The sequence below is a fragment of the Paralichthys olivaceus genome, chromosome 14 (assembly GCF_024713975.1).
Source record: "Paralichthys olivaceus isolate ysfri-2021 chromosome 14, ASM2471397v2, whole genome shotgun sequence".
NCBI lineage: Eukaryota > Metazoa > Chordata > Actinopteri > Pleuronectiformes > Paralichthyidae > Paralichthys > Paralichthys olivaceus.
Genome location: NC_091106.1, coordinates 11,466,557 through 11,493,350, shown reverse-complemented (window position 1 = coordinate 11,493,350; position 26,794 = coordinate 11,466,557). Strand labels below are relative to the sequence as shown.

The window sequence follows — 26,794 nt, the reverse complement described above, 5'->3', positions numbered from 1 at the left end:
AGATAAGCAAAGCAGAACGATCATTTGACAGAATGCACCAGGAACACAAAGCAAAGAGGTGATTCAATATCTTCAAAGAAGAGATTAAGCTGTGTGCAGTGTCAGTGAAGCCTTTTCTAGTAACCTTCTGGAAATACAGCAACACTCTTACACTCTTCCTATAGAATATAACTTTGAACTGGATTTGGACTAAAACTAAACGCACTGTATAAAATAAATCAAATGAGAACAATCCAACCAGTTTGAGCAGCTGTCGCTCCACTAAAAGTTTCATTCATATTCTTGTACTTACCCCAATAAAGGCCCAGTTTCCAAAGTAGTAGATGGTGCTGAAGAACCAGAACTTGTGGAGGAAAAGATAGGATCTTGTCACTGTGCACTCATCTGAAAAGGACGGAGAAAAGAAAAGAATTCCTTATAAATGGTACTGTTAAGACAAAACAACTACAATAAGCATTGCAAAAAATATATTGTTCAAAAGTAAAGAACAATAATAATATATTTTACACAAGGTTGTTGATTGTTTCACATTTTAAATCCAGCCTTCTATCATTCCACCAGGTAGTTGTTTCAAAATGAAATAAAATGTTGGCATTTTTATTTGTCCTGCCTTTGAGAAAATATTTCACCATTCTTAGACCAAGTGGAACGAATATTTGCTTCCACTTTAGTGTTTCTGAGGTACAAGGTTTCTGCATTACGCCGATAAAAAAACAAATCTTGAAAAACACAAAGACCATCAAAGTTTTCTTAAAGAGCAATGAAATACTTATGGTTTTCATCTCGGCAGAATTTTAAATTATTAACCTTAGTATATTCTTGACATTGGGGAAAACATTCATGTTTTATTTTTCTACATTACCAAGGAAGTGGAAAACACTTAACATTTTTACTGTGCATTGTTGAATTCAAATTTCAATAATCATTTTTTCATAATATCCATTCTTCAAAGCCAGAAATATCTGTACTTTTTAAGGATTTAAACTCAGAAAGAAAAAACTGAACATGCAAAAAGGGTTTTAGGGGTTTTAGGGGTTTAGGGTCCATGCTTTTCCAAACACAAGAAGTATTATTCTTGTGATCTGCAGTATTTGTCTAATCATATAAAGTTATTGTATCTACTGCAGATTTCTTAGAAATTGCTAGGAGCCAAAAAAACACAGCAATATGCATGTAAATGTTTTAACAAAAACGTTACTACAACACATCATCCACCACCAAAATGTTTTCCACTTTTTTTGATTAACTGATATGGAAATGCTTGAAGGAAGAAAGCAATCATCACATAAAGTAAGAGAAAAGAGAGGTTGACTTATGATGGAGAGGGGGAAGAGTGATTGGGAACAGGTGAAAGAGGAGTAAAGGAGGAGAAGAAGACAGATACCCTAAGGAATCATGGTCAAAGGAGAAATACGACATGTAACAGTAACTTTTCTGAAGTGTGAACTTTCATCCAGAAAAATAGCATTGGTCAAATAAGATGTCAAACCTCCATTGTGACTGTGGATATAATGGCACCAGGTCTGTACTTGTTATCTGGTACAAAGGGGTGTGTACACACTTAGAAAATAGGCTATTACTTCATGGAGGATTGCCTTGAGCAGTTTTGTCACTCTAACTAAAAAAGACAACCAGACTTCTGAAAAGAGGAAAGCCATGTCACTGTCAATGTGGATGTGGCTCAACCAATGGACGAGACTGAAACAATGCAACATTTAATGGAGGCTTGCACCGAATACATCGAGTATTACATGTGGGAAAGGCAAAAGTCACAAGTAAGGACACGCAAGAAGACACCAACAAATTGTGATTAAGGTGAAACATAGGTTGAAGGAGAACCCTGCAGCAGGTGTGTCCACCTTGAAAAGTAAAACAAGCTTTGCAGTTGCTAACCTCATTTACAAAGAAGCACCTTTTTTACTAATTCTCTTGAGCTCGTTTTTTTTAATATCATTATTTCTATACATGAGTGAAAGCCAGAGTGTACATAAATGACCAAAACATGAAATGTGAAAAGGGCAAAAAGCAATAAGTTCTAAATGTAATGAACTGATTTGAACCTGATTCTGACCTCTATTGTTGCCATTTTCACGAAGCACATTTCCCAACTTACTCAGAGGCTTTTCCTCAAATGACATTTTGTTGCTCAGACCAAGGACAGCTCAATCAATACCAACACTGCACTGTGATCATTAATATAAACATCAAAAGTAGAAACTTGAGGAATGGGACATATTTATTGCTTTGTTTTTTTCCCGTTATCTGGGGAGCTGCTCTGTGCTGTACGTGAGTGACATCACCTTTGAGTCTTAACTCGATAAGGCTTTTAATCTTCCTGGTTTAGCTGGCAGGAACAATAGATGTATTCTTAAGCTGAGTCATTCCTCTTTATTTGCATGAATGGGTATCAGCAGGCAAAGGAAATGCTGATGACGTCAAATGTGACAAGTGCTAATTGATATGCGTTAATTGTTTAGGTCTCTCCTCCAATTCTTTCCGTGTGAAAACACAGGAAGAAAGGTAAAGAGCAATGTGCTTCTGCTCTCATTATGTGAATAAAGCATAACCATGCACACTGAAGCAATAAAGGAAAAATACATTTCAATACAATCCCACTCAGACTTATATTGTGTCAACAGAAGAAGGAAAGAGGGAAAGTCCACCAAGTCAAAGAGAGGACGAAATGTACTGTCTGGCTATGTTAGAGAGCCATCTGGAGCATTAACGCTAGCCCTGCTGAGCTGCTCCTATCACACTGCTTCTTACACCGCTCCACACACCGACTCTAACCCCACGAACAGTGCAATCAGACTTAAAGCGAGCTACATGACATCAAGGTCCACAGCAATAATTCATTGTGGTTCAGAATTTATTCATCACACTCAGTATTTTCAAAAGCTTTCCCCTCTAGAGTGCTAAATTTAAAAAAAAAAAAAAAAAAGAGAGAAGAAGAAGTAGGACTATCCAGGTACTGCTTCAACTATAATATCAATTAGATTGAGAGGACTCCCGGGAATGTACCCACAATCAGCTTTTGCTTCACCAGGATCAACAGATAATTGAAGAAGCAAGTCTGTGCACCCTCCCCATGACCCCAGTCCTTTCCTTCTGTACCTCCGCCATCTGCAGCTCTCCAGCTGCTCACCTGAACTGCAGGGCTCCGAGTGGGACCTACAGATGGTTCACAACAGTGGTCTGCCTAAATATATTATCATGTACGCCGCCGACCTGCTTCACCTTGAAATCATTACTGTTCTCTGATAAGAGCATGGGGCAGTGTGGGAGCTCAGGTAATTTCACCTTGACTCGTGATACCCGGGTGAGTGCTGCCCGTGTAGCGTGATGCATTATGTATAAGTTTTGTCTCTATATTCAAACACAAAAACATGAATAAAACCCTGTGTGCGCACACACACACACTTTGTGAAAGCCTCTCTATCAGCAAGCACTCGAGTACCTACACTGTGTGCTTTTACTTTCTCTTCTATCTGAAAGCAAAGGAGCACTTTATTCAATGTCCTTTGAGGATGTTGATGTTCCTCCAGCAGAACTGCTTTCAAATCTCTGGGTACTCATATTAGTTTTAGTCGATGAAAGTTCACTAAAAGCATCGTTTTCACTGGGCAATATTTTATGTTTTTTACTTGCAAAGAGAATCCATTTGAGCAGTGCTCCAGATATCCAGATGCAGACACAAAAGACCAGATATGAAGAAGCAACCTTGTGTGACCACCAGCAAGAAGCAGCAAAGACAATCCACTTGTTTCATATCATAAGTGGCTGTGATTAAATTACTTAACACAACCATGTCGAGTTTGAGATCTAAGGTCCATTAGAAGAAGTAACACAAAACATTACACAACTTGTAAACACCACTTGCATTACTTGGAGTTGAGTTTAAGGGTCCTGACAAATAAAAAGTGGGCTTCAAATCAGAAATGACTAAGAGGAAATGGTCTTAGACTTGGACTTGACTGTAAGGGCTACATCCAATATTAACTCTCTTTATAGCCCAATTTTGGTCTGAACCAACTTCTGTGTTTTAATGGTTTTGACACAATGAAAGACTGAAGAAAGAGTCAATCACAAAGTGCATGACAGCACCAAGTTGAAGTCCTTGATTAGAAAGCTTCAGTCAATGATTGTCCTGCACGTGCATCCAAGAAGAGTAAGTAGGACGCCAATGTAGATTAATGCATGTGGAGTTTTCGCACGAGATAGAGTAATGTACAGAAGTGTAATCAGTGTATGTTTTATATGACTTACTGGTGCATAAAACAATAATCAATCATGCCTAGAGAATAAATATCATGTATGATATATGTGCTGGGTGAAGTATATATGGAATATGTTAAGTGTAATGTGTATTTTGAAATATGTAAAGCATAACAAAGTAAAGGTCAGATATAGTTCACTGCACACACTCTGAACATCACACAATTAAGCAAAATACAAGAATAGGTAGCTGGTGTCTGTGGATCACAAGATGGACGTTTTTCTTAAAAAAAAACCACTTTGACTGACATATTCCATTGTAATGCAAATTGGCGATGATCCCCTTGATGCAAAGAAAATTACTATTAATTTGTGATGGGGGTGGCAGAGTCTCTTGTTGAAAATTGCTCAGGCACCTGACATCTCAGAGGCAACGCATTAAATTACAACCATCTTGCCCCCCCCCACCTCCCCTAAGGTCTTTAAAACAATGCTGTGGAAAATGGCAAGTTGCTAGGAAACAGACAGCAGTCCACAGTGTGAAGACAGTCTGCCTCACCAGAAGTTTCATCACTGGGATTCAAACTAGAAATAATGTCATTCCTTATGTCTTGGAATGAAGGAGCTGGACGTCCGCTCATCATCTTAAACTCCCACATTTTTACACCAGGTGAAGGCTTGAGGGCTTCTCTTAATATTTTATCATTTTGTCTCTGATAGCATCAACCAATCCTCAACATAAAAACTTAACCAGAGGATGTTTACTGGCAAATTGACAGCAGGCATTTGGCATTTGTTGGCAAAAAAATGGTGTTTTAATATGTTTTCAAGCCACCATTCTGTGACTAATTATATTGTTATGGATATAAATGAATTGGCAGTCTTTTTTAAAGACACTGACACACACTTGATTTGAGAATCATTTGTTTTTGATTCTGCTGATTGACTTCATTTGATTCTAATTTCAGGCTTATTTCTACCAAGTTTGTTTCAAAAATTAAGGGGTTAATGTTCTACAACCATGAAAATAGAATTATCTAATCAGCTTTTTTCTTTTTGATGTCCAGCTTTTTTCTTTTTGAGTGAGCCACTCATTGGTTACGACTTCCATGGGACAGCATTGAAGGCCGAGCTCTAAACCTCACAGTTTGCCACTATTGTACAAATATCATTAAAATCATTGGTTTGACTGTAAAGGGAACTAATGAAAGCAATACTTGAGGTTACTAATGTAACGATGGAGGCGTTAACATTACGGCAATAAACCGCAGAGGGGTTTAATTAGTTAATGCCTTTGGTGAGAGAGTGATCAAGAAGACAGATAAATCTTTGATGAGAATTTTATGAATATTATGAAATAAAATGAAATGAACTAATAAATCATATGGTGACATATGTAAATAGCACCGACTGCACATTTACATTTAGATCTGACACATGTCACTTAATAAAAGAGTATCATATTATCGAGATCATATAATTTTTTTCCATTTTCAAATCAGCTCCCCCACCAGAAGTAACAGCGTGCGCATCATGGTGGTAAGAAAGGATTTTAATGGCAGCCTTTTCTCATGCTGAAGATTCCTCAGGTTTCACACAAGCTTCTGTAAGCCATAAAATCTTTAAATTAAATTCATTAATAAAATTACTTATTGAGTTATTAAGTTATTCAATATACTGAAACCAAACTTTGAGAGATTTAGTACTGGGAGGATTCAAGTTTGTGCCAATGGCTTAAGAGACTATGGGCATAAAATGAAATGGACTAAGATTTTTGCCCTTTCAGCGGCAGAGGAAAGCAGCATCTTTACAGAACAGACGTCCAAACAGTGGAACTTTCAGAACTCAGATTCTTCTTCTTTTTAATATGCATTAAATCTCACACTGAAGAAGGGTTCAGGTTGTTTGGGGCCTCTGCAACTAATTTCTGTAGATTCCATCTCCATTATGCTAAGTAAATGAGTAATGGCGTGGTAATGACCTCGGAGTAGATGAAAGCTTGGTACTGAGCACCTGCTCACGTTACACCACTGTGACCAACCGGCCAATCAGTCACCAGCCTGCCTCCTATCCTATTTTGCCTCAGCTGCCTTTTGATCCAGTGTCACACTAAAGGTTATTTTTAAGTGATGTCCTCCCAGAGCCTGTTCTAGGGTTGATATGTTTTCTACCACAGTATATTGCCATTCTTGTTTTCCACATCCAGAGAGAGGAGCATGAAATTTAGAGACTCTAAGCGAAGTGTCAATTTATATCCAAGCTTGTGAATCTCTTGGTCATGCTATGGTGATGTTTTTTTTTTTTTCCTCCCAAGGGACACTGCATGAAGAGCACTATTTTCTATGTTTACAAAGAAAAGAATATAGTGTGCTACTAAATTTAATGTGGCTTTGGATTTGTGAAAAAACAGCAGAGCTTCTAGACTGAAATCAACATTTGAAAACTAAAAATAAACTGACAATTTTATGCCTGTGTACAATTTTGTATTTTGATAAAGTTAAGTACCTATCATTTTATGTTGTGATAGTTCATTTATTTTACATAACAATAAACTCATATGCACAGTCTCATTTGAGGGTTTCTCAATCACAATAATAAAAAAGACCCAGTTCAATTATGTTTTTGAAGCAGTGTGGGATCATGGGAGTCATTGTCTTCAGCACCATTACCAACGAAACTCTATCTGAGATGACTGAGGCGCAAATAATGTTTAATAATGAGGTTAAGTGTTAAACTTTCATTAGTGTTACGCAGCAAATGACAATGAATAATCGTGATCCATTAAGAGTGACTGGTACAAAGAGGGGAAGGAAAAAAGAGATGACTAGCTAACTGGCTAGCAGTGTGTCTTTCCTTAATCATAAGTTGTTTACCTGGAAGTTATAGCAGAGATGGACAAAGCCGTGGGTAAAGCTGATATGATGTGACAAAGATACAAGTTCTGGTTACCTTGAACAAAATACATAGCATAGGTATTAAGTGGTTGTTAGAAATTTTAATTAAGACAATTAACATATTGAATATTTAACGCTATTAGCAGAATTTTGAATTTTTGTCCTAACTATGGGGCATTAGTTAATCTAGCTCAACTTCAAGAGATATCTATAACTGCTCCTCTAGTCAGATAAAACAATTTATGACAATCTCCAGGCTACAATAAACAAAATGACAAAGTGGAGAATGCAAATTCATGGGCGCATCTGTTTGGATGATTTGTGACAGTCATGGGACAGAAAACACTTCATTTGTTTGAGAAAAACAAACAATCGAACAAAGAAAATCCAATTCTGTCTGAATAGTCACGTAAACAAGAGTATTCTGGGGATTCTCAATTTATATTATTATTGTATATTGACAGCATGGAAGTATTTTCATAAGAAATTGAATGGACCCATTTTCGGCATCAAAGATATAATATCAGATGTATTTTTCAAAATGTTTGTTGAACCTGTGATTGCACAGGTACCTGGATAGGTGCAATCTGATAAACTTGCTCTTCATTATACAGAAGACAAAATGGTTGAGAGGTTTTCATGATATAATGAGTCAATATTTGAAGCTGCATCTTTACAGTATGGTGGAATGCACATATTTAGAAGATCAAGTATTGCCTTTCCTCATGGGAGAAGCAGCTCTGGATGCCCATCTCTACAGTATTGTAAACACAATATACCACTTTTTTTACCTGTGTGAGCAGAGGAGCTGACTTGATTGGCAACTGTCAATTCTGTCTCATTGTACCTTTTTCTAAATATGATAAATCTTAGCTGCTGATTGACTTCAGTGCAAAGGGAGGGGCCAAACAGGTGCAATTCTTTCAAATGTCAAAGGAATTAGTCCATTAGCACCTCCATGTTGTGTAACCCTGATATAGTCAGGAATCGCAGAGCACATCCACGGCTGAAAGCTCAAACAAATACATGCTAATCACTCCTGATTCTTTCTTAACTCAGTGAGGAAAATTACACTCAAGTTATCCCAAAGGTGTCATTCCACTAGAGAGACTGTATATCTAGATCCGTTACTTACCAACAAAGATTCCCTTTTCAGTTTAAATCAGTTTCTCTATATCTTAACATTATAGCCCCCCGGTGGACAGATGGATTGATGGATGGATGGATAACGACATAATGACACAGTTATAATCTTGGACAGATTGTGGAAAATGCTGCATATTATTTCTGTACACATCTCCTGCCAATACTGTGCTACCTCTTACTTAACAATCACCGCAATATAGCACATAAAATACAAAGCAGCAGCATCATTAATAAAGTCTACAGTCAACGTCAACATTATAGGTTCTTTAAACAGCAATCAGCTAATTAATCTGGGCAAAGCATTAAGGCTGCAATGTGTAAAACAGTTTAGCCTGCCAACAAGTATAGGGAAGCTCCTAAAACCTGCTCTCAATATAGGTCTAAAAATGCTATAGTAATATAACGTATCAATATTGCTATGGATATTCATAAAACTAAAGACACATTTATTACAAGGTTTTTTATTTTCATTAAATAAAAGATGTTCGCAGTTTTCAGAGGATTGCATTTAGCCTCCCACAGAGCACTACATGCTTTGCTAGGAAGTTTAAGTTGTATTTTATTTTATTTGAAACATTAATTTAAGATTAGGGATGCAATTTTTTTTACTTAGTCAAATTGATGCAAGACAAACTAAAAAACCCACAATTAATTAAAAATAAGAAACTGCAGTCTGAAAAGAGACTGAAAAAATAAATAAGTAGTAGTATATGGTTTTCAAATGACCTAAGCGTCATGTAACCTTTTTGCAATCCTACACATGAACTATAACTAATTATAAATATTATTATAATGGAACACCAGCACAGTAAAGATACTACGAGGGAATATACAGTATAAAAGCAGGAAATATTAATTGACTTTAAGAATTAACCACTCAAACTTAAACTGTTTTCACATGAACTTCACCCAATTTTTATATTACATACTTGACACTTAAACCCAACAACACTCATTAACTCCATCTTCTTGGAGAGTATATTCCTCACCACGGTTCATTTGAATAAATGAATGATTATCCACTTCACTAACCAACCTCTGTTATTAAATATAAACATGCCGACCGTCCGGTTCATGGACAAAATTGCTCTTCCTCCTGAGCCACAGCTGCCTATATTCAACAATATCCCAGGTAACAATTCATATATCTTGACGTAAAAGGTATATTTAGGGCACTGTTATCAACAGTGTGTAGAATTTGTTGCATCTTGAATTTAAGAACTGTTGGGCCTCGACGGTGGTATATGCTCTACTGAGTGCCCTACTCTTATTTGTGATAGATTTTATTGAGCCCATCAGTCTGAATGTATATGTGCACATATCCACATATCATACAATATCGTTTATTTCTTAAAAACAATCTCTGTTTTTTAAAACTTTATATAACATTTCAATCACATACCCTCCTCCACCAAAAAAGCCTGGATTGAGCATAAGGCAAAATAATAAATTTGCATGATAGAGTTCAAGTATGATGTACATTCACACACATTTGTGTTTTCACGAGTGATTTACTGTAATAAGCGTTGGCATGGAGACAGCAGGAAGGCATGTTCTGCATGAGCATATGTTGGACCTTGGTATTATTCTCTCTAATAAATAACAAATGGTGATAAAGATTGCTGAAGTATGTTCTACACAGAAAGGCCGAGTTGTACTCTTTCCTTTCCTTTCTTCCAGTATAGACTCGACTTGTGAGGGATGAAACTTTGATAATGTGTTGTAAGTTCTTCCAACATCTTGCTATTAGGCCGGTGAGCAAACAGAGATGACAGACTTACCCTCAGGCGCGTCTGCATCACAGATCCTCGTGGTGCCAATAGTAGCATTCCCAGAAGTAGGACCTGATGAGGGCATCTGAAACACAAGAGGCACATACCTGTTCAGCAAAGTAACACACTGATTTAGCCTTGAGAGGAAATAACATAAACATCTCTAAAAAAATCTATAATACCACAACAATACTCAACACTAACAACCGTTTACTCATAAATTATAAAATGACCATAAGTTTTACAAAGTAATGGAAACATCTCCAGGACAGAATAAGTTGTGCTATGGATAAATAGATTAAATAAAAATAAGTACGATTATAAAGAATAATATAAAGAATTTTCAACATAACCACAGGTAAGTAGGATGTAATTGAGAGTCATTTAAAGAACTGCTTCACCTAGAAGAACATTAAAGAATACTAAAGTTGATAAAAAGGGCTTAAGTTTAAGGTATTTAATATTCTCTACTATCCAGGGTACACTGGATATGCTTGGCTAGCATAAATAGAACTGAGAGACAATATATTCAGATACTGTTGGGAAAAAACAGCAGCTGATAGGAATAAAGTTACTACCCTGTGAGAATAATGTTCCTACCCTGTATATCAGGGCTATTCAATTACAAATTCACACAGGCCAGATTTTCAAACCAAGAAATTTAGCTGGGCCAGACATTTTTAGCGGCCAGTAAGCAGCAGGTAATGACAAATGTTAAACCAACACAACTGAATGTATTGGAAAACAAGTAATGCTTATAAATTGTTTCCCTTTAACATTTGGTCACATCTGACAAAGGCACATCAAAAAGTGCATTAAAAAACAATTTAAAAAATGATAAAACTGAACAGAATTTGAAGAGGTATAAATACTATAATCCACCTAAAATAAAATAAATGACATTTTCATTCATATCTCACTTAGACACAACTAACAAGAGTGCTCAGTATTAGCAATAACTTGTTTTCATTTAAAAAATTCAAATAAATATGTTGGTCATATACCCAAAGCACAAAAGAGTGCTCAGTATTAGCAATAACTTGTTTTCATTTAAAAATTCAAATACATATGTTGGTCATATACCCAGAGCACATTGATATTATTCTATGTATTATATGTATTTACAATATGCACATTGTTCACATATTCACAAAGAGACACTGTGTCCTCTCCACTCTGTCTTGTTACCAATAAAGAAAACACGTTTTGTAGTGTGTTTTTTTTTTTTAAGTCTATGTACATTCAAAATTGAACTCCTGCCTTTGAACTAGGTCAACTGCTTCAGTTGCCTCCTGGATCTTGAACAGAGCAGTAGCATTTTCTGACAAGAAACTGAACCACCATTTGAGACGTGTATTTTCTCAATTGCAACAACAACTTCTACAAACCGAGAATGACGCAGAAGAATGTTGTCAAGAGCCTCAAGAATGAACTCCTGAGCCCTGAAGCTGAAATTAAAGCTCTGAAAGAAGAGCTCAAGAAAAAGGACGGGCTCATACAGAGGGAGACGGAGAGAAGGCGAGCTCGAACAAACGCTTACATTGACTGCCTGGCCGCCCTCACCGTGTTGGAGAAGAAGCTTAAGAGCTGTGAGGCCCAGTCTGATGCACTGAAGGCAAGCCACCTCCTGGAGCTCACTCAGGTGGAAGAGACCTGGGGAAAGAAGGTGGAGGTTCTCCAGGAGGAAACCGCTGCTCTGAAGGAGAAGGAGCTGAAGAGCTGTAAGGCCCAGTGTGATGCACTGAAGGCAAGCCACCTCCTGGAGCTCTCTCAGGTGGAAGAGACCTGGGGAAAGAAGGTGGAGGTTCTCCAGGAGGAAACCGCTGCTCTGAAGGAGAAGGAGCTGAAGAGCTGTAAGGCCCAGTGTGATGCACTGAAGGCAAGCCACCTCCTGGAGCTCTCTCAGGTGGAAGAGACCTGGGGAAAGAAGGTGGAGGTTCTCCAGGAGGAAAACGCTGCTCTGAAGGAGACGTCCAAGAGGCTGACCAGCCAAGAAGACAAGCTTGAGGAAAAGGCCCGACAGAAGGACGCATTCATGCGGAGGATATGGAAACAAAAGAAGGCTGACAGCAATGCTTTACTCAGCAGCTTGTGCGCCCTCACCATGAAGGAGAAGGAGCTGAAGAGCTGTGAGGCCCAGTGTGAGGCACTGAAGGCAAGTCACCTCCTGGAGCTCACTCAGGTAGAAGAGACCTGGGGAAAGAAGGTGGAGGTTCTCCAGAAAGATAACGCTGCTCTGAAGGAGACGTCCAAGCGGCTGACCAGCGAAAAAAACAAACTTGAAGATAAGGTCAGACTGAAGGACGCATTCATGCGGAGGGTGTGGAACCAAAAGAAGGCTAACAACAACGCTTTCCTCAGCAGCGTGTGCGCCCTCATTGTTAAGGAGAAGGAGAGGAAGAGCTGTGAGGCCCAGTGTGAGGCACTGAAGGCAAGTCACCTCCTGGAGCTCACTCAGGTGGAAGAGACCTGGGGAAAGAAGGTCAAGGTTCTCCAGGAGGAAAACACTGCTCAGAAGGAGAAGGAGCTGAAGAGCTGTAAGGCCCAGTGTGATGCACTGAAGGCAAGTCACCTCCTGGAGCTCACTCGGGTGGAAGAGACCTGGGGAAAGAAGGTCAAGGTTCTCCAGGAGGAAAACACTGCTCAGAAGGAGAAGGAGCTGAAGAGCTGTAAGGCCCAGTGTGATGCACTGAAGGCAAGTCACCTCCTGGAGCTCACTCGGGTGGAAGAGACCTGGGGAAAGAAGGTGGAGGATGTCACAGCTGAAGATGTGGCTCTGGAGGACATGGTCACTCTGCTGAAAAAAGAACAGCCTGAGCTCACACAGATGGACAGTGAGCCACAGTTGGAGATGGAAACTGTGAAGGAGGAGGCCAAGCCAGAGGGGACCGAGAGTAAACCTCAGGAGGAGAAGAAGAAGCGAGGAAAGAAGTGGTGGAAGAGGCTATTAAAAGACTGAACACTTTTTCCTCTCTACTTACCCCTTCCTCCCCTTTACCATCCCACCCCTAACCCTTTATTCCTTACCCATAAACCTCGATTGTGAATATAAAAATAATGTGCATGATGTAAATAAATATAATATATGTAATATAATCCACCTCTACGTGTATTTCTGGTTATAGATGCAGGATCCATGCTTCTGATTATTTATTACAGTATTGGTTTCTTTCTGTACTTAAAAGTCACAGAGTGTAGAATTTTGTGATATCTAGTGTTGAAATTGCATGTTGCAGCTGAACAGCCCTCACCTCACCCTCTCCTTCCAAACATGAAAAAGAACCTGTGGTAGCCTTTAATTGTCATAAAAACTCAAAAAGTGTTTAGTTTGTCCAGTCTGGACTAATTTAAAAAACATAGCGGCCTCTGTAGAGAGGGTCCCCTGGATGTAAATATAAAGTATTTAAATATAAAGGGCCTTTTCTGGGGTAAAAAGAAAACTACAATTCATCAAATTCAGATGAAACGAACTAGTGAGAACATCGTGAGGATTATTCTACATTAAATTACTGCCAATAGTTCCCTTTCACCTCAATCTTACACACTGGACCTTTAAGTGTCGATTTCAGGTCACTGCAATCCGAAGGCATTGGTGAAGAGTGCTGTCAGTCAGAGAGCCACAGCAGCTGCTTTTTATTGCATTCATGTGTAAAAAGCTTGAGTCCCATGTTAATCCAAACATATTGAGCACTAGTGAACTGGTGTACGTTGAAATCAGTCCTAAACTTTGCAGTCGGGTTAGTGCGAAGCTCCGGTGCCATGGTAACGGATGATTACATGTCAACAGGTTCGAGTATGAATTTCCCCTTGTTGATGGAGGGGAGCACTTCCTTTGCTCTGGCGGATTAGTCCCGTTCTGTCCCCATCACCTCCGTGGGCAGAGCAAGTCCATCCATCGTGCAGAAAAGTTCTCTTTCCACCTTGCAGCGTAATCTGTCATCACATCTGTGATTTGTGCCGGGGATGCGATGCATTTGCGGAGCGTCGTTAAATGCATTGCAAGCTACGCGGAATGTTGCATTCATGGTCTGTACTATTGTAGGAATTTTGGAATTTAGTTTTAGTCTGTTTAGTTTTAGTCTGTTTTTGTCTGCATTTCTTGCAGGACCAACTGCTGGGCCACTCGGAGTTTGTTTCTTCTAAAAAGGGCCTTTTTCTCTCATTTAAAAAGAGGATGTTTGAGCAACAACAATTTGCTTCATTGTAATTATGTTGTTTATAGGATTTTTGAGACACAAGGGTGCATCTAAACCACATGGACACACCCACACACAGAGAGGGAGCAGAGAAACATCAGATCACACAGGGGGCGGACTGTCAAAACCGCAGATTCACACAGTAATAGAGGAACAAGGGTCTAAAAGCACCTGCTACCAGCCCTTAGAGACCACTGGTGCTGCCTACACCCTGCTGGACCAAAGTGGATTGAACCTATACTGTCCGACCACAGCCATTGTTAAAGTCCCACTGTCAGAGCTATAACCACACAAGAACAAACAAAAACTGTTTTCCTCACCTGTACAAGATATTTCTGGCTGCCGTACATGACGTATTGTGGGGCTAAGCTGTAGATCATGTAGCTTGTGTGAAGGACGATCAAGAGGAGAATCATGCAGAGGAAGAGAAGAGCCTGAGGACGGGTTTTCTTTGGTCTTATTTTGTAGAGCTGGAAAAAAAGAAAATATTAATGTTAATAATGTTAATGTTAATAGTGTTAATGTTAATGGTGAACTTGCAGTTTCATGCGAGTGTGGTATTTGCTTACCCTTATCCAGAAGAACCAGATGCCCATGTTGCGAATGCCAGCCATGGATGTGAGAACAAAGTACATGGTGATGACAGTGATCAGGATGTAATCCAGCGGGAAAACCTGTGAATACACGGACAGATGTCAGTTACATGTCTAACACGTATAAAAGCACATACTACACAGTCACTGCTGCTTTCAGAGCCAAACACTGAGGCTGGCAGCCTCTCAAGGAAGCTTTGAGCTGCTAATGAGCAAGTATCATCAACACCTCTCGGTCAAGGCCAATTAACCTGGAGCACATCTGTGCACTGAACTCTGACACTGTCAAGACTGTCTAACATTAAAAACTCTATTTCCTAATCTTTTCCTGTTCATTTGTAAAAAAAACACTATTTACAGATGATTCTCCAGACATAAAAGCACAGCGCTTGCAACATATAAATGTTTATTGATTATGTTCTATAAGCTTAAACATTCTTATAGCATCCTATTTGTGGTATGGTGCACTTAATTCCTTAAATACCAAGGTCATACTTTTAAACACTGGCCTTAGACATTTAATCAATGCCACTATCTATGAAGCAATTCTTTAATGGTCTGAGCTGTCAGTCATTTTTTCCTCTTAAAAGCTCCTGCAGAATACTAAGTTTAAAAGAGGATTTTCTGTTCTGTGTCCAGACGTGCTGCAATGACCTGGAGGAAAGAAGTAATGGTTGTGATGTCAGTCGGGACAGACAATTAAAATAAGGTCATTTTATTGTTTCTATGTATTTCTCATTTATAATATTTTATCATCTGTGAATGGTGGTGCATCACACAGATATCGAATACAACATACAAAAGAATAATGACTGATGAATGATTGAAGTTTATACTAGCAATCATTTTTCATGTATTGCATTACACCTGTACACCTTTTATTTAATGTATTGCCAAATGGAGGTTCATTGATTGTAAGAATGAAAGAGTTAAAAGCTACAATTTAGCTGTGTTCACCAAACAGAATAATCGTTATTTGCAAAGGAAGAATGTGGGGTTTTCCAATTTTTTTCCCCAATTTTTTTCCCCAATTTTAAGTTGTTTTTTTTAAGATTTAGATTTTACAATAGCTATTGGATCATTATTCAGGACACGTTGCATCTGCTATCTGATCACATTTTTTGTACTTGTGTGTGTGAATCTGTGTGGATTTAGTTCTGTGTGAATTTTCTGAAGTCATCATTTGTGGATGTAGTTATTATCCTTTATTGTTGCCATTTCACCTGTACTGAGCTCCCACTCACAGCTGTGCTTACTGAGCTTATCATGTTGGACTGGTTCTCAGCTCTATTCCCTTGGAACATTAAATTATTCTGCACTTCTTGAGAAATGCAAAATACAGCTTTGAGTATGGATTCATGAAGGTATAATTTCCTCTTCAGCAAATGTATTAACACGTGGCATTTTGTTAAATAGAAGCGGTGCCTATAGGGCTGTATTTAAAAGTAAGAAACCATTAAGTGACATTTAAGACAATAAAAGCTGTTTTTGTAGTTGAGATTTAGTACTCCACAGTTCACCTGCACTGAACTGAAGCACATGCACTGCTGCGTTTAAGAATGGACAAGAATAACGTTTTTAAATGACACTTCATTTAGGTTAATGATCATGGAAAAAAGAAAATAGGGCTTTAAATATATATTAATTGAGGATAATCATCTTTTCGACATGAGAGATGAGGGTATACTCACGGGTTGTAGGGCTAGCAGAAGTTCATTCAGAGGATTGGTTAGGTTGGTGCCAAAGATGATGAACCCTGAACTCATGCCAGCAGAGTGGAGAGCTTTATCCAAACTGAAACAAATGAAGAAAAAAATCATTACTTGTAGATATTCTTAAAATCACAAAAGTCTGCTTTAAGAGATGTAGATTTCTGAGTGGTATTGTGTGTTATAGGATGTGTCAGGACTTACTTTGAAATGAATAGGGCAATTGTGAACAGCAGTGCAACCAGGATGAAGAAAATGCCCAACATTATCTGCAAGATAACAACAAAATAAATACATTTTAATAGAAAACAGTGGCATGTATACCACAACCAGAAAATGCAGTCATAGTGAATGGAACCCCAAAAAATTATAAGGTATATTTTCAAAATATGAATCAAATTGGTTTCTGCCTCTGTTTTTTTTTCCAAGGGAGACCATATGGCCTGGCCAGCACAGTTTGGCTCTTTTGCCGAAGGTGACAGGGGGGAAGCAATGGTACAGCCCAGACGGAGTAGGGAGGCTGCAACCAGGGAGGATAAAGGTTGGTAGCAGCCAAAATAAAGCCCATCAATTGCTCGTTTTCAAGGGGCATTTACACCTAAAATAGCTGCTATCAGCTATAACAGAGTAAAAATCAGGTGAGCACGTTTGGTAAATCTAAATGTAATTAAAATGAATTATATTGCTGTGATTTTTTGTTTAATGCCCTCAAAAGATGATGAAAAGCGTGTTTGGACCCTGACAATTAATTAACAAGCTAATCAGCGCGTCTCAGGATAAAAGAGTCATCACAAAAAAAATGAACAAAAACACATATTTATTTTGTCACTCCTTCAAGCTTTGACTTCTGACACATCCTTATCAATTAAGCACGGAGGAAATGTGTGGTTTTTAAACAAATTAGATTTGATATTAACTTCCCTTGAAGTAATTTCTCAATGATTGTAGTAAAGCATAAATTACAATCAATGATCAGAACCCTTGTTTTTCTTTATATCGCCTTGATATGAACAACAATTTAAAGTAATAAAAATACAATCATCTAAAACCTCTGATTAAAGCGGCCTTATCTCTTCATCGTGTTTGTTGCAGGAACACTATTAACACGGCTATCAAGACGTGAGGAAGCTATGACATAAGGAAAGAAAATGTTGGAGCTATTTTCATATAAGAAAAGCATTACTTATCCAAATGGCTCAGCTCAACAAACTGCTTTTTTTATGATCAACCAAATCAATCAAAATACAAAAAACACTTTGTGAGATCCATGCATTTCTTTAGTTGCACATGTTCCGTCCTCTCTTGTCCAGTGAGTCATTTTCACCCACCAGCAGGCTTGATATAAAAAGGACAGAATATGTTTTGAGACACTGTGGTGTGACCGCTCTGGAGAAGTCACAATCATCTGGCTTATCACTCCACAACAGTGCCTGGGTATATGGTATATAAATCTCCCAACTCATTACAGTTTAAATTTGAGTCTGGGGACTGTCATTAGTGCTAACCCCCTCGGTTAAAGACAAACTGTTACTGACATTGGTTTAAAATGTTTGTGCATCCCTGCAGTGCAGTAAAATGCTGGAAAATGAATAGCAGTGGTAAAACGTAAACTAACAAAGTGACGTTGGGACTTGTCCTGTCGACAAGGAAAACATGATTAAAAACAGTGAGACCTATTTTACTGTGAATCGCCTGTGGCATATTGTGTGGGAGAGGAAAGATAGGACATATCAGTCACATCAGTACAATGTACATTGAATGTAAAAGATATTAGCTGAAGTTAAATATGAATAGCCGGGTGCAGAGTGCTGTTCATGTCATGTTGCTCTCAGCTCTGGTCCCTTAGAACAATCAATTATTCAGCAGGTATTGAAAAATGCAAAATGCTCTTGAGAGTTTGATTCATGCAGGTGGATTGTCCATTTTTATACAAATGTATTTTATAGTATTCAGTAAAATATAATTGGTGCCTGTGAAGTTCTATTTAAAAGCAACAAACCAATAATTAATTTGAATATGCTGTATGTAGCTGCATTTGGAGTTGAGTTTTTTTTGTTTTTTTAAATTGTATTGCAAGTGCATTTAGGAATAGCCGGGATTAAAGCTTTTAAATGACACTTCATTCAGGTTAATGACGATGGAAACAAAAAATATGGCTTGGAGCTTATCTCAACTGAGAGATAATCATCTTTTCCACATGATGGATGAGATGAGACTCAGGCGTGCTTTTATGTGCACGTAAGCGCGATGCTACATCCAACGAACAAACCACAAAGAACTCAGATGTGCACGATGATTAGGTTAAAAATATGAATAGGAGAGAGTGGAGATTATTGCAGTGAATCATTACAGCAGCAACCCGATGGGTCAGTCCCATCTCTCTTCTCATAGCCATTCAACAGCTAAAACAGGAAATGTATGAGGAGAAAAATAATATCAGTCAGGTGCAAAGAGGTAAGATGCAAAAATAAGATACTGCAAATAGAGAGTGTTGCCAAAGGCTGATCAAGTGCCTTTTTAAGTAGAATTTCAATTTCAGGGACACACAGGTTACTCTCTTAACAAAAAAAGGCTACGATCTTTTTAGGTTTGAGAATAATGGCAGCCATAATGATAGTCATAATCATCATTACTGCCAAACTGACAACAACAACAACAAATGATGTTGTTTCACTGTGACTGAGTGGTTGGGGATAAGGATACAGGAAGCTGCAGTCATGGGCAGCCTTGAGGGATTTAGGATGTGATAGTTTTTTCATGGAATGTGTGTGAAATGAATTCCCAGGATGTATCTTTCCAACACTATTGATAGTTTAAGCTACACAAACTACCTATATGTGCTCCTGCTGGTTGTAAAAGATGCATTCAAGGTATTGATTATGGATGAAAAGTGCAAAACGCTGCTGTATTTTCAAAATCTTTCCAAAATGTTCAGAGGTGCATCAGCTTAAGATAATTGCAGGTGTTGGTACAAAGTTGCCCAGAGATTGAATTGTTTTTGGGTATTAAACAAGTGATGTTATAACCCCTCCTTTCCCAAACCCCTTGGGCCAATTTGAATATGGAAACAATGACATTCAAATTGTATATATAATAACATCCAGGTATTACTTGCCCAACCTGAAAAAAGTAGAACCAAAGACAAGTTTGTGGTTGCTTAGGTTTATCTCTGGGGAACCATGAGATCCTTCCTGAGAAATGTGAGTCTCCCCCAGAGACTTCAGACTAAATTAGGTGAAGAGAGAACCCGAGGGAATCCTGTAAATATGCGGTTGTGTGAAGTAGAACTAAAAGTAAATTTAGAGCAGTCCAGATAAGAACATGAGGACAAAGAAACTGTTTGGGAGGAAGATGACAAACAGAGGCATGATACTTGGCCAAATAAGATTTTTTTTAAATTACACAATTATTAAGAGAGAAAACAGAAAATGAAATGTGGGACATTGCGCAACTCAAATCTGCGTCAGAATATAATAAAACAAAAGTGTTAATCAAAACAAGTCAGAAATAATAGTGTTTATGAGATCACTTCAAGTATCCAGACATTGCGTTTTGTACGCAGTGCCGTCCACATCGAACATATGATTTACTTCTATGTATGGAGCCAATTTCATAATGCAGACTCACCTTGAAAGGTCTGAGAGCACTGCCCACTTTCGTGCAGCAGTTCCTCTCTGCAATTTCCAGGTGTCTCCCCCTGCGCTGGAGAACCTGCAGCTTGCCCTCCAGCTCCTGCAGGTTGTGTCTGTCCCTTGAGGAAAGGGGACGTCCATCTGCACACTGACGAGAAGACAAACAACAAATAAATCATGTGCATTCTTGAAACAGTAAATAATTACATGCAATAATCTGAAATGTGCTGTGTATCTACCTTTGATCTCTAACAATAAACGTATTTGCGAGTTCTAAGCAACATTTAAACTTCAGCCATAAATATCTATGTGCAAGGGACAGAAGAGAAATGATGAATGCATGGGTTGTACATTTCCAGCGGCAACAAAGAGCAACTAATAGATACCTTCATTTCTGTTTTCCTTGCTTGTGCGGCCTGCATTTAAGAAGTTAGCTGATAAGGACAATGCTAACCATTCATAATTGCACGCAATGACAGAGAGGCTAGGCAGATAGCGATAAGGAGGAGGAGGGACTGATCAGCTGAAGGCGATGCATGTGTACCTTTCACTGAATGTGTGATTATACACTCACAGTCACTGCAGTGTGTACTGAAGCATATAATAAGAAATGGCAACATTTTTATAGATATAATTGTTGGTAATCTAATTATCTGTAGCGTTTCCTTCCATGACTTGTAGATAATTTGCACTGTGTTTATGTCATGTTGTGCCAGCACTTTGTGTGATCAGTTGAGACCAACCTTGGATTTCAGCTTCTCTATCTGATGCTCGACATCATCAATGTCCTCTGTGTTCTCCAGGCGTTCATACACCACACTCCGGGTGCCTTTTATCAGATTCAAAGGCAGCACAGACATACCGTACGCCTGAAAGACAGAGGAAGACTACCATTAAAATCATATCGGGAGTGGGATGGCACAAGCGACACGTGCATCCACCCACACAACATCACAATGTGAAACACATCAACAGTCAAATGAGGGTAAACACATACAGCAAATCATATGGTTCCCAGCTGTATCATTTCTGATAGAGGAAAAATGATTAAAATGGTGGAATCTATAATTGGGATGAGGTTTATTGGTAAGTTTGCTGCAACCATTTTGTGTGGCTATCACTGCCCTATATCATCCTGATGCAATTTACAGCTTAACAGTGCCCCCATGTGTCGGCACCATCCTCCATCCAGGATCTGGTGAGATTTTTACAAGGAGAAATTTAGAGAGAAGAATCTGGGTTAGAGGAGGGGGCATCAATGTGTCGTCAGTGTCGAGTGACGTGAATTTAAATGAAAAGCACAACAAACTTTTCTTTTCTACATACAATTATAGAATGACATGCTGTGACAGAAGAGAGAGAATAAGTGCAAAAAAGAAAATGTAAAAGGCACTTTCAACTATCAGTGGGATTCAATCTCCTGAAGGAATGTTTGAACTTTAATTAAAAACAAGGGACATCTCAAATACGAGGAAACCGACCAATCAATACAAATGAAAATAACTGCAACAGGGCAATGCTTTTTCACCCTCCCTGTGCCGTCTCGCATTTGCCGTCTTGGAGGAGTGCCATTTTATGGGTTCATAATAAAACAAAGGGCCCCTCTGTGCAAAGATACTTTCAGCCCAGTCAAAAGATGCTGCCCTCTTTCTTCAATTTTTCAAGAGGGGAAACGTCAGCGCCTATATTTTTCTAAAACAACTTTTACTAGTTTCTGAGTGTTAGGTAGTATTAAGAATGTCACATGGGATACTAAGTCCAGCCAGACTATTATTAGTCTCTGCTGTGGATCTCTGCTACGGGCGAATGTCGCCTCCTGCAATGAATCATGGAGCTCTTAAGGCCGGAGCATGTCCCGAATATCAAACACACTCATAAAAGGAAAACCTGCCCCAGATCCCAAGAGAAACACATCATCCTCTCAAATGTGCAACTACATGGGAGATATATAAAAGAAAAAAAAAGAAAAACACACAGGTGACCGTCAGCTGGAATGTATATTTTTAGCTCAAACATCATAATGCATGCTCATTAAAGTTATTTTAATATCCACTGTGGAAGGTAATAACCAGAAATAGCTTGGAGCAGAGTGAAAGGGAGTGTGTGTGTGTGTGTGTGTGTGTGTGTGGTTGAAGGAGGTGTTACTGGTCGAAATCATTCAGAGAGTCATGTGACTTCTTAGTGGGAGAGGGAGAACGAGTTGGACACAGGTCTCCTACACAAGCCTCGTCTTTGTTGCTCTTTCTACTCGTGACAGTGGAGCTAAAAGGGAGTAGAGAGATGATGTCTCCACCCACAGTTTTACTGGTTGAAACTGAAGAATTGAGGGCAAACAATTGAAAACAATCAAAAGGAATTACAGTATTAGATAATATAAGAGGAGAAATCTAAGAATAAAAATGGTGTAGTGGAGAAAAGAAAAAAAAAAGAAAAGAAATAAAACAATAAAAAATGAACAGTAGGCAAGATCGTGCAAGTGGATTGAAAGTAAATAAAAAGCTGAATGTGAATTCTCAGTCCGGAGAAAGCACATTCATAAAAATGTGTCCTTAAGAGAGACGTAAAAGAGGACCAAGTCTCTGCATCTGCCAGTCGGGTCAGCTACAGTCCTTGAGTGTCTGTGTGTAACCCACGATTTGGGACCACACTGACTGTACGTGTGGACAGCACAGTTATAAAATAACTGTACCTGTACCTTGTATATACAATATACAACTTATTGGAATGTTATGGATTGTGGGATCAGGCACGTATGCGTGGAACGCCAGACCAACAGAGACCCTCATATTAGTATGAATGGAACTGTGCATGTACGTGTGACCAGAATGAGTGTCTCCTTAGGGAGATTGTTCTTAAGAGTTGAGGCCTTAACAGAAAATGCTGTGACTTGATCCCGGGTTAGGGACCAAGTGTGACTAAGATAAATAAACTAATGTGAAATAACAATAATTAAAGCTCCACAAACCTGATGTGGAACAGTCTTGATAGTTTGTCTTTCTGTTTGAGTGTTTTCTTCACTTACAAGTTTTCAATGAACTCTGAAGTATTAAATAGAGTGTTGATGATTGACAATCGACAACCTGACAATTGATGAGATGGTTGCCAACTGCTGGCCCTGCCAATTTGAATGCAACTTTTCAGGGAGGGGAATTACATTTTCAATTAATTGAAAATTCATATCAGTCTGCTAGGGTATTTCACTAGTAATTTTCTAAATATGCATTTCACACTCAGAACTAAAAATGTAATAGAATGTAACCTAAGCTCTGCACCCTCCAGCACATTTCTGTATGTTGGTAGATTTGCACAATTGAGAAGAGGTTCCCCAAGCAGCATATGCCACCACTTGGCTTGTTCTGGTTATTTATTTTACACGGTCAAGTCACATTTCAAGAGGCAGAAGAATAACTAGGCGGAAAAACATGATGAATATGATATTAATGAGCCTTAGCAATACTTCTTCTTGATTATGTTCAGTTTATTCAATCAGCGGTGACAAGTGCACCATAAAATCTCAGCCATCTCAAAATAGCAATGGGATTGTAAACTATCCCTCTTCTCCGCGGTCGAGGTCGTTGAATCTTTGGGAAATTAGACACATTGTTGAGCGCTGTTGAGCACGCTGCAGTCTATTATGAATTCATTTGGTTCTTGTCTCACAGAGATTGGAACCTCACTCCAACCTTTTGAGAACGTTTAAGTGCGAGGTGCTGAAAGTGCTAGAAAATAAAGTCAAAAATTCAACAGAGTTTGGAATCTCTATGGATTTCAAAGGGTCAGCTGTGACTGCTTGCTTGTTGAAGTCCTCCTTTTGTTAGACTGCAAGCACACGGCTCTGTGGTCCCAAGTGGAAACAAGAACAACTTCCACAGCAGTCCACCAAGATTGTAAAAGTGTATCACTTTTAGGTCAAGCAACACATCCTCTGGGAAAACAGCCCACAGACCATCAACAGAGATGGATGCTCCATTTATTCCAGAGTTGATTTGCAGTTTGGCATTACAGCCAAATGATTTTTCCTCTCTAAATCAAACAACTGCTCTTTATTCCATCAGATATCAGATCTTTTAATAAACATGTCAGAATGAGTTTTTGTAAATTGGTTGGTTCCTTGTTTTCTCTTTTATTCAAGATTTTTAGACAGATTGACGATGAATTATCCTTTCTCCTTTTTCATGTTTTAACCTGTCTTTTTCTTCTAAGATCATTTCATTATCATTAAGTATTATCCTGATAGATGTACATAACATTCTTTGTACCACAACATTACTATAGTTAATCATTTAATTTAGTCAAAAACTCCAGATTATATTTAAGAGTCCGACCCAAAAAAAGGTTAGGGTTGTTTAAAATTGAAAACTGATTAGATTAGTGAAATATTTGATCCCGCTTTTCCACCAGGAGTAGAAAGGTTGCTACCTTAACTCTATTATTATAATGGAGGTCAGGATTGACAAAGTGGTGATTAAGGGGCAACTCTGAGGTGCCACACTTACGTATTAAAATATTTAAGTATCTTTAAATACATTTAAATATCAAGTGAAAAATCACAAAAGGGATGCAGTAGCACAGGCACGGTGCAGGGCTCAGCCAGCTGATTATAGGCTCCTGTTGAGGGCCTGTGGAAAAACTGTGCATGCACGAGAAATAGAAAATATATACACTGTATGCAGGAAAATAATAATACAGCCTCTACAGACTGCTCTGTTGCTGTCTGTAATCAATTTTAACCCATTGTTAAAAAGCCTGATTTCGAACTTTTATAAATCTTTTAAAAGCCCACCACCTGTTCCCTGATTCAACTGTTGCCTGCATCTATTGTATCTGGTTTTCCTCCTGATAATATGATGGTTTCTAACATGTCATCCATACGTAAACAGGGCAGACGAGCAGATGTTTGCTTGACGTATACTGAAAAGCTTTCACCTGAAATATATTCTACTGAGTGGTTTCATTTCTGTAAACCAATAGACCTTTTGACATTTTAAATAGGAAAAGCAGGTGAAAAATAATTACCTTGATGGTGGCTCAATTCCTGTATCTGTCCCAGTAAGACTGCACATTCACAAAAACAGATGTCTGGACTTGGCTAAAACATGAAATGCAGCCATCATGAATGTTATTACCTCTCCCTGTGCATTTCTTGCTTTGATGCGTGAAAATCTCTGTTATGAAAAGCCTTTGTTTTAGGTCTTAACCAATGCAATGTTGGTCACAAATAGCTGGACCTCATTCTGTCTGCATGAAGTTTAAATGAAACTGTTGCTTGTTCCATGCAGAGCAGGTTTTCAATAGTTTAGTGGCCATCAACTGAGGGACATTGCATCTCTGTGTTTCTCTATGCAACTTATTTCACAGAGAAGGCTTTAAGTTTCACACAGCTGCAGCGATACCCAGTTCAGCCTCACCAAAGGAACGTTAGGTGTCCTCCTCTGTCACCAAAGGGCAAGACAGGTTTCCGGCATCAAAATAAATACCCATTTATGCTAATAACATCCTTCTCTAATAGATACATGAAATAAGCTTGTTATTAAATCCATACAGTCCTCATGTTACAGCACATTTGCAGTGTATTGATCACTATTATATAAAACAATCCCCCAGTGCATTGCCAACTGGAAGATTTAGGAGAGTGCTGATTCATGATAAGTACGACTATTTTATTAAACAGGCCTCCTATATTGCAGCAATATTAATTGTATATTATTGCGCATCAAGAGCTACAATTACAACAATTAAATTGTATGACCCAGCATCCAACCAAATGTTACCCTGCTCTTTCCCACAGCAACAAACTGCAGCATCATCTGTGTTTGGATTTATTGAAAACTGTCATGGGCTTTTATGAAGTTTCGAGACAGTTGCTTATGGTGTAAATTTAATGAGGAAATAAGAAATGCTCTTAAATTAAAAAAAAATGGTTTAAAATAGTATGTGGAGAGGCTGAATGTGTGGAAACCGTTAAATAATGTGATAGTGGCCAATGAAAAGCACTTTCAACTCCTTCATGCCCCATGTTGATCCTGGCACAATATTACTTTGGATGAATAAAATGATTTTTATATGGACTTGGTTGAGGACTAACTACTGCTTTATGACATATATTTTTGCAGGAGGTTGAGCGGGAATGAAACCTTTAAAAGTTTCTTTGAATAGAGAGCAATTTTATCCAATTATCTACAAAAAGAAATTCAACTGGCAGTCCAGTATTGAAAAAAAAGCCTGCCATGGTTGACTAACTTGCTTCCCAGGCTGCCTCCTTCAGAGCAATCTTTAAAGGTTTTGAAAGACATTGTAGAAAGTTTTATTCTTCTATAATTGCAGTAATTGTATAAAGCCGTCTGTGAGGTTAAAGGACAATGCCAGAAAAGTGGTCGAATAATCATGTAGTTGCTCATGTTAATGTAAAATGAAATGCTTCAAGAAATCTTTTGCACACTTATGAACCTGTACTTATGGATCTCTAATGAACTTAATTTTGACCATATGAATACAGATACAGACACTGTTATGGTATTATTTTGAAGACTGTAATTGCCATATAAAGAGTTACTGCCCTAATAATGTAAGTTTTACGTAGATCTATCTTTTAGTTGATATTTAGGATTAGAAAAACTACAGACTAAATGTTAAACAT

At 38.4% G+C, this 26,794-nt stretch overlaps 1 protein-coding gene across 1 annotated transcript in view; it reads right to left on the bottom strand.

Moving 5' to 3' along the window:
• lmbrd1 (LMBR1 domain containing 1) overlaps nt 1–26,794 on the bottom strand; it is a 53,151-nt gene that overhangs the window by 1,512 nt on the left and 24,845 nt on the right. The window contains exons 8-15 of the mRNA XM_069538840.1: nt 20,901–21,026; nt 20,153–20,305; nt 16,730–16,794; nt 16,508–16,610; nt 14,793–14,897; nt 14,544–14,693; nt 10,037–10,112; nt 293–384 (exon numbers count right to left, since the gene is read on the bottom strand). Of these exons, the coding sequence (XP_069394941.1) occupies nt 293–384; nt 10,037–10,112; nt 14,544–14,693; nt 14,793–14,897; nt 16,508–16,610; nt 16,730–16,794; nt 20,153–20,305; nt 20,901–21,026 (870 nt within the window). The remainder of the gene's footprint in view (nt 1–292; nt 385–10,036; nt 10,113–14,543; nt 14,694–14,792; nt 14,898–16,507; nt 16,611–16,729; nt 16,795–20,152; nt 20,306–20,900; nt 21,027–26,794) is intronic.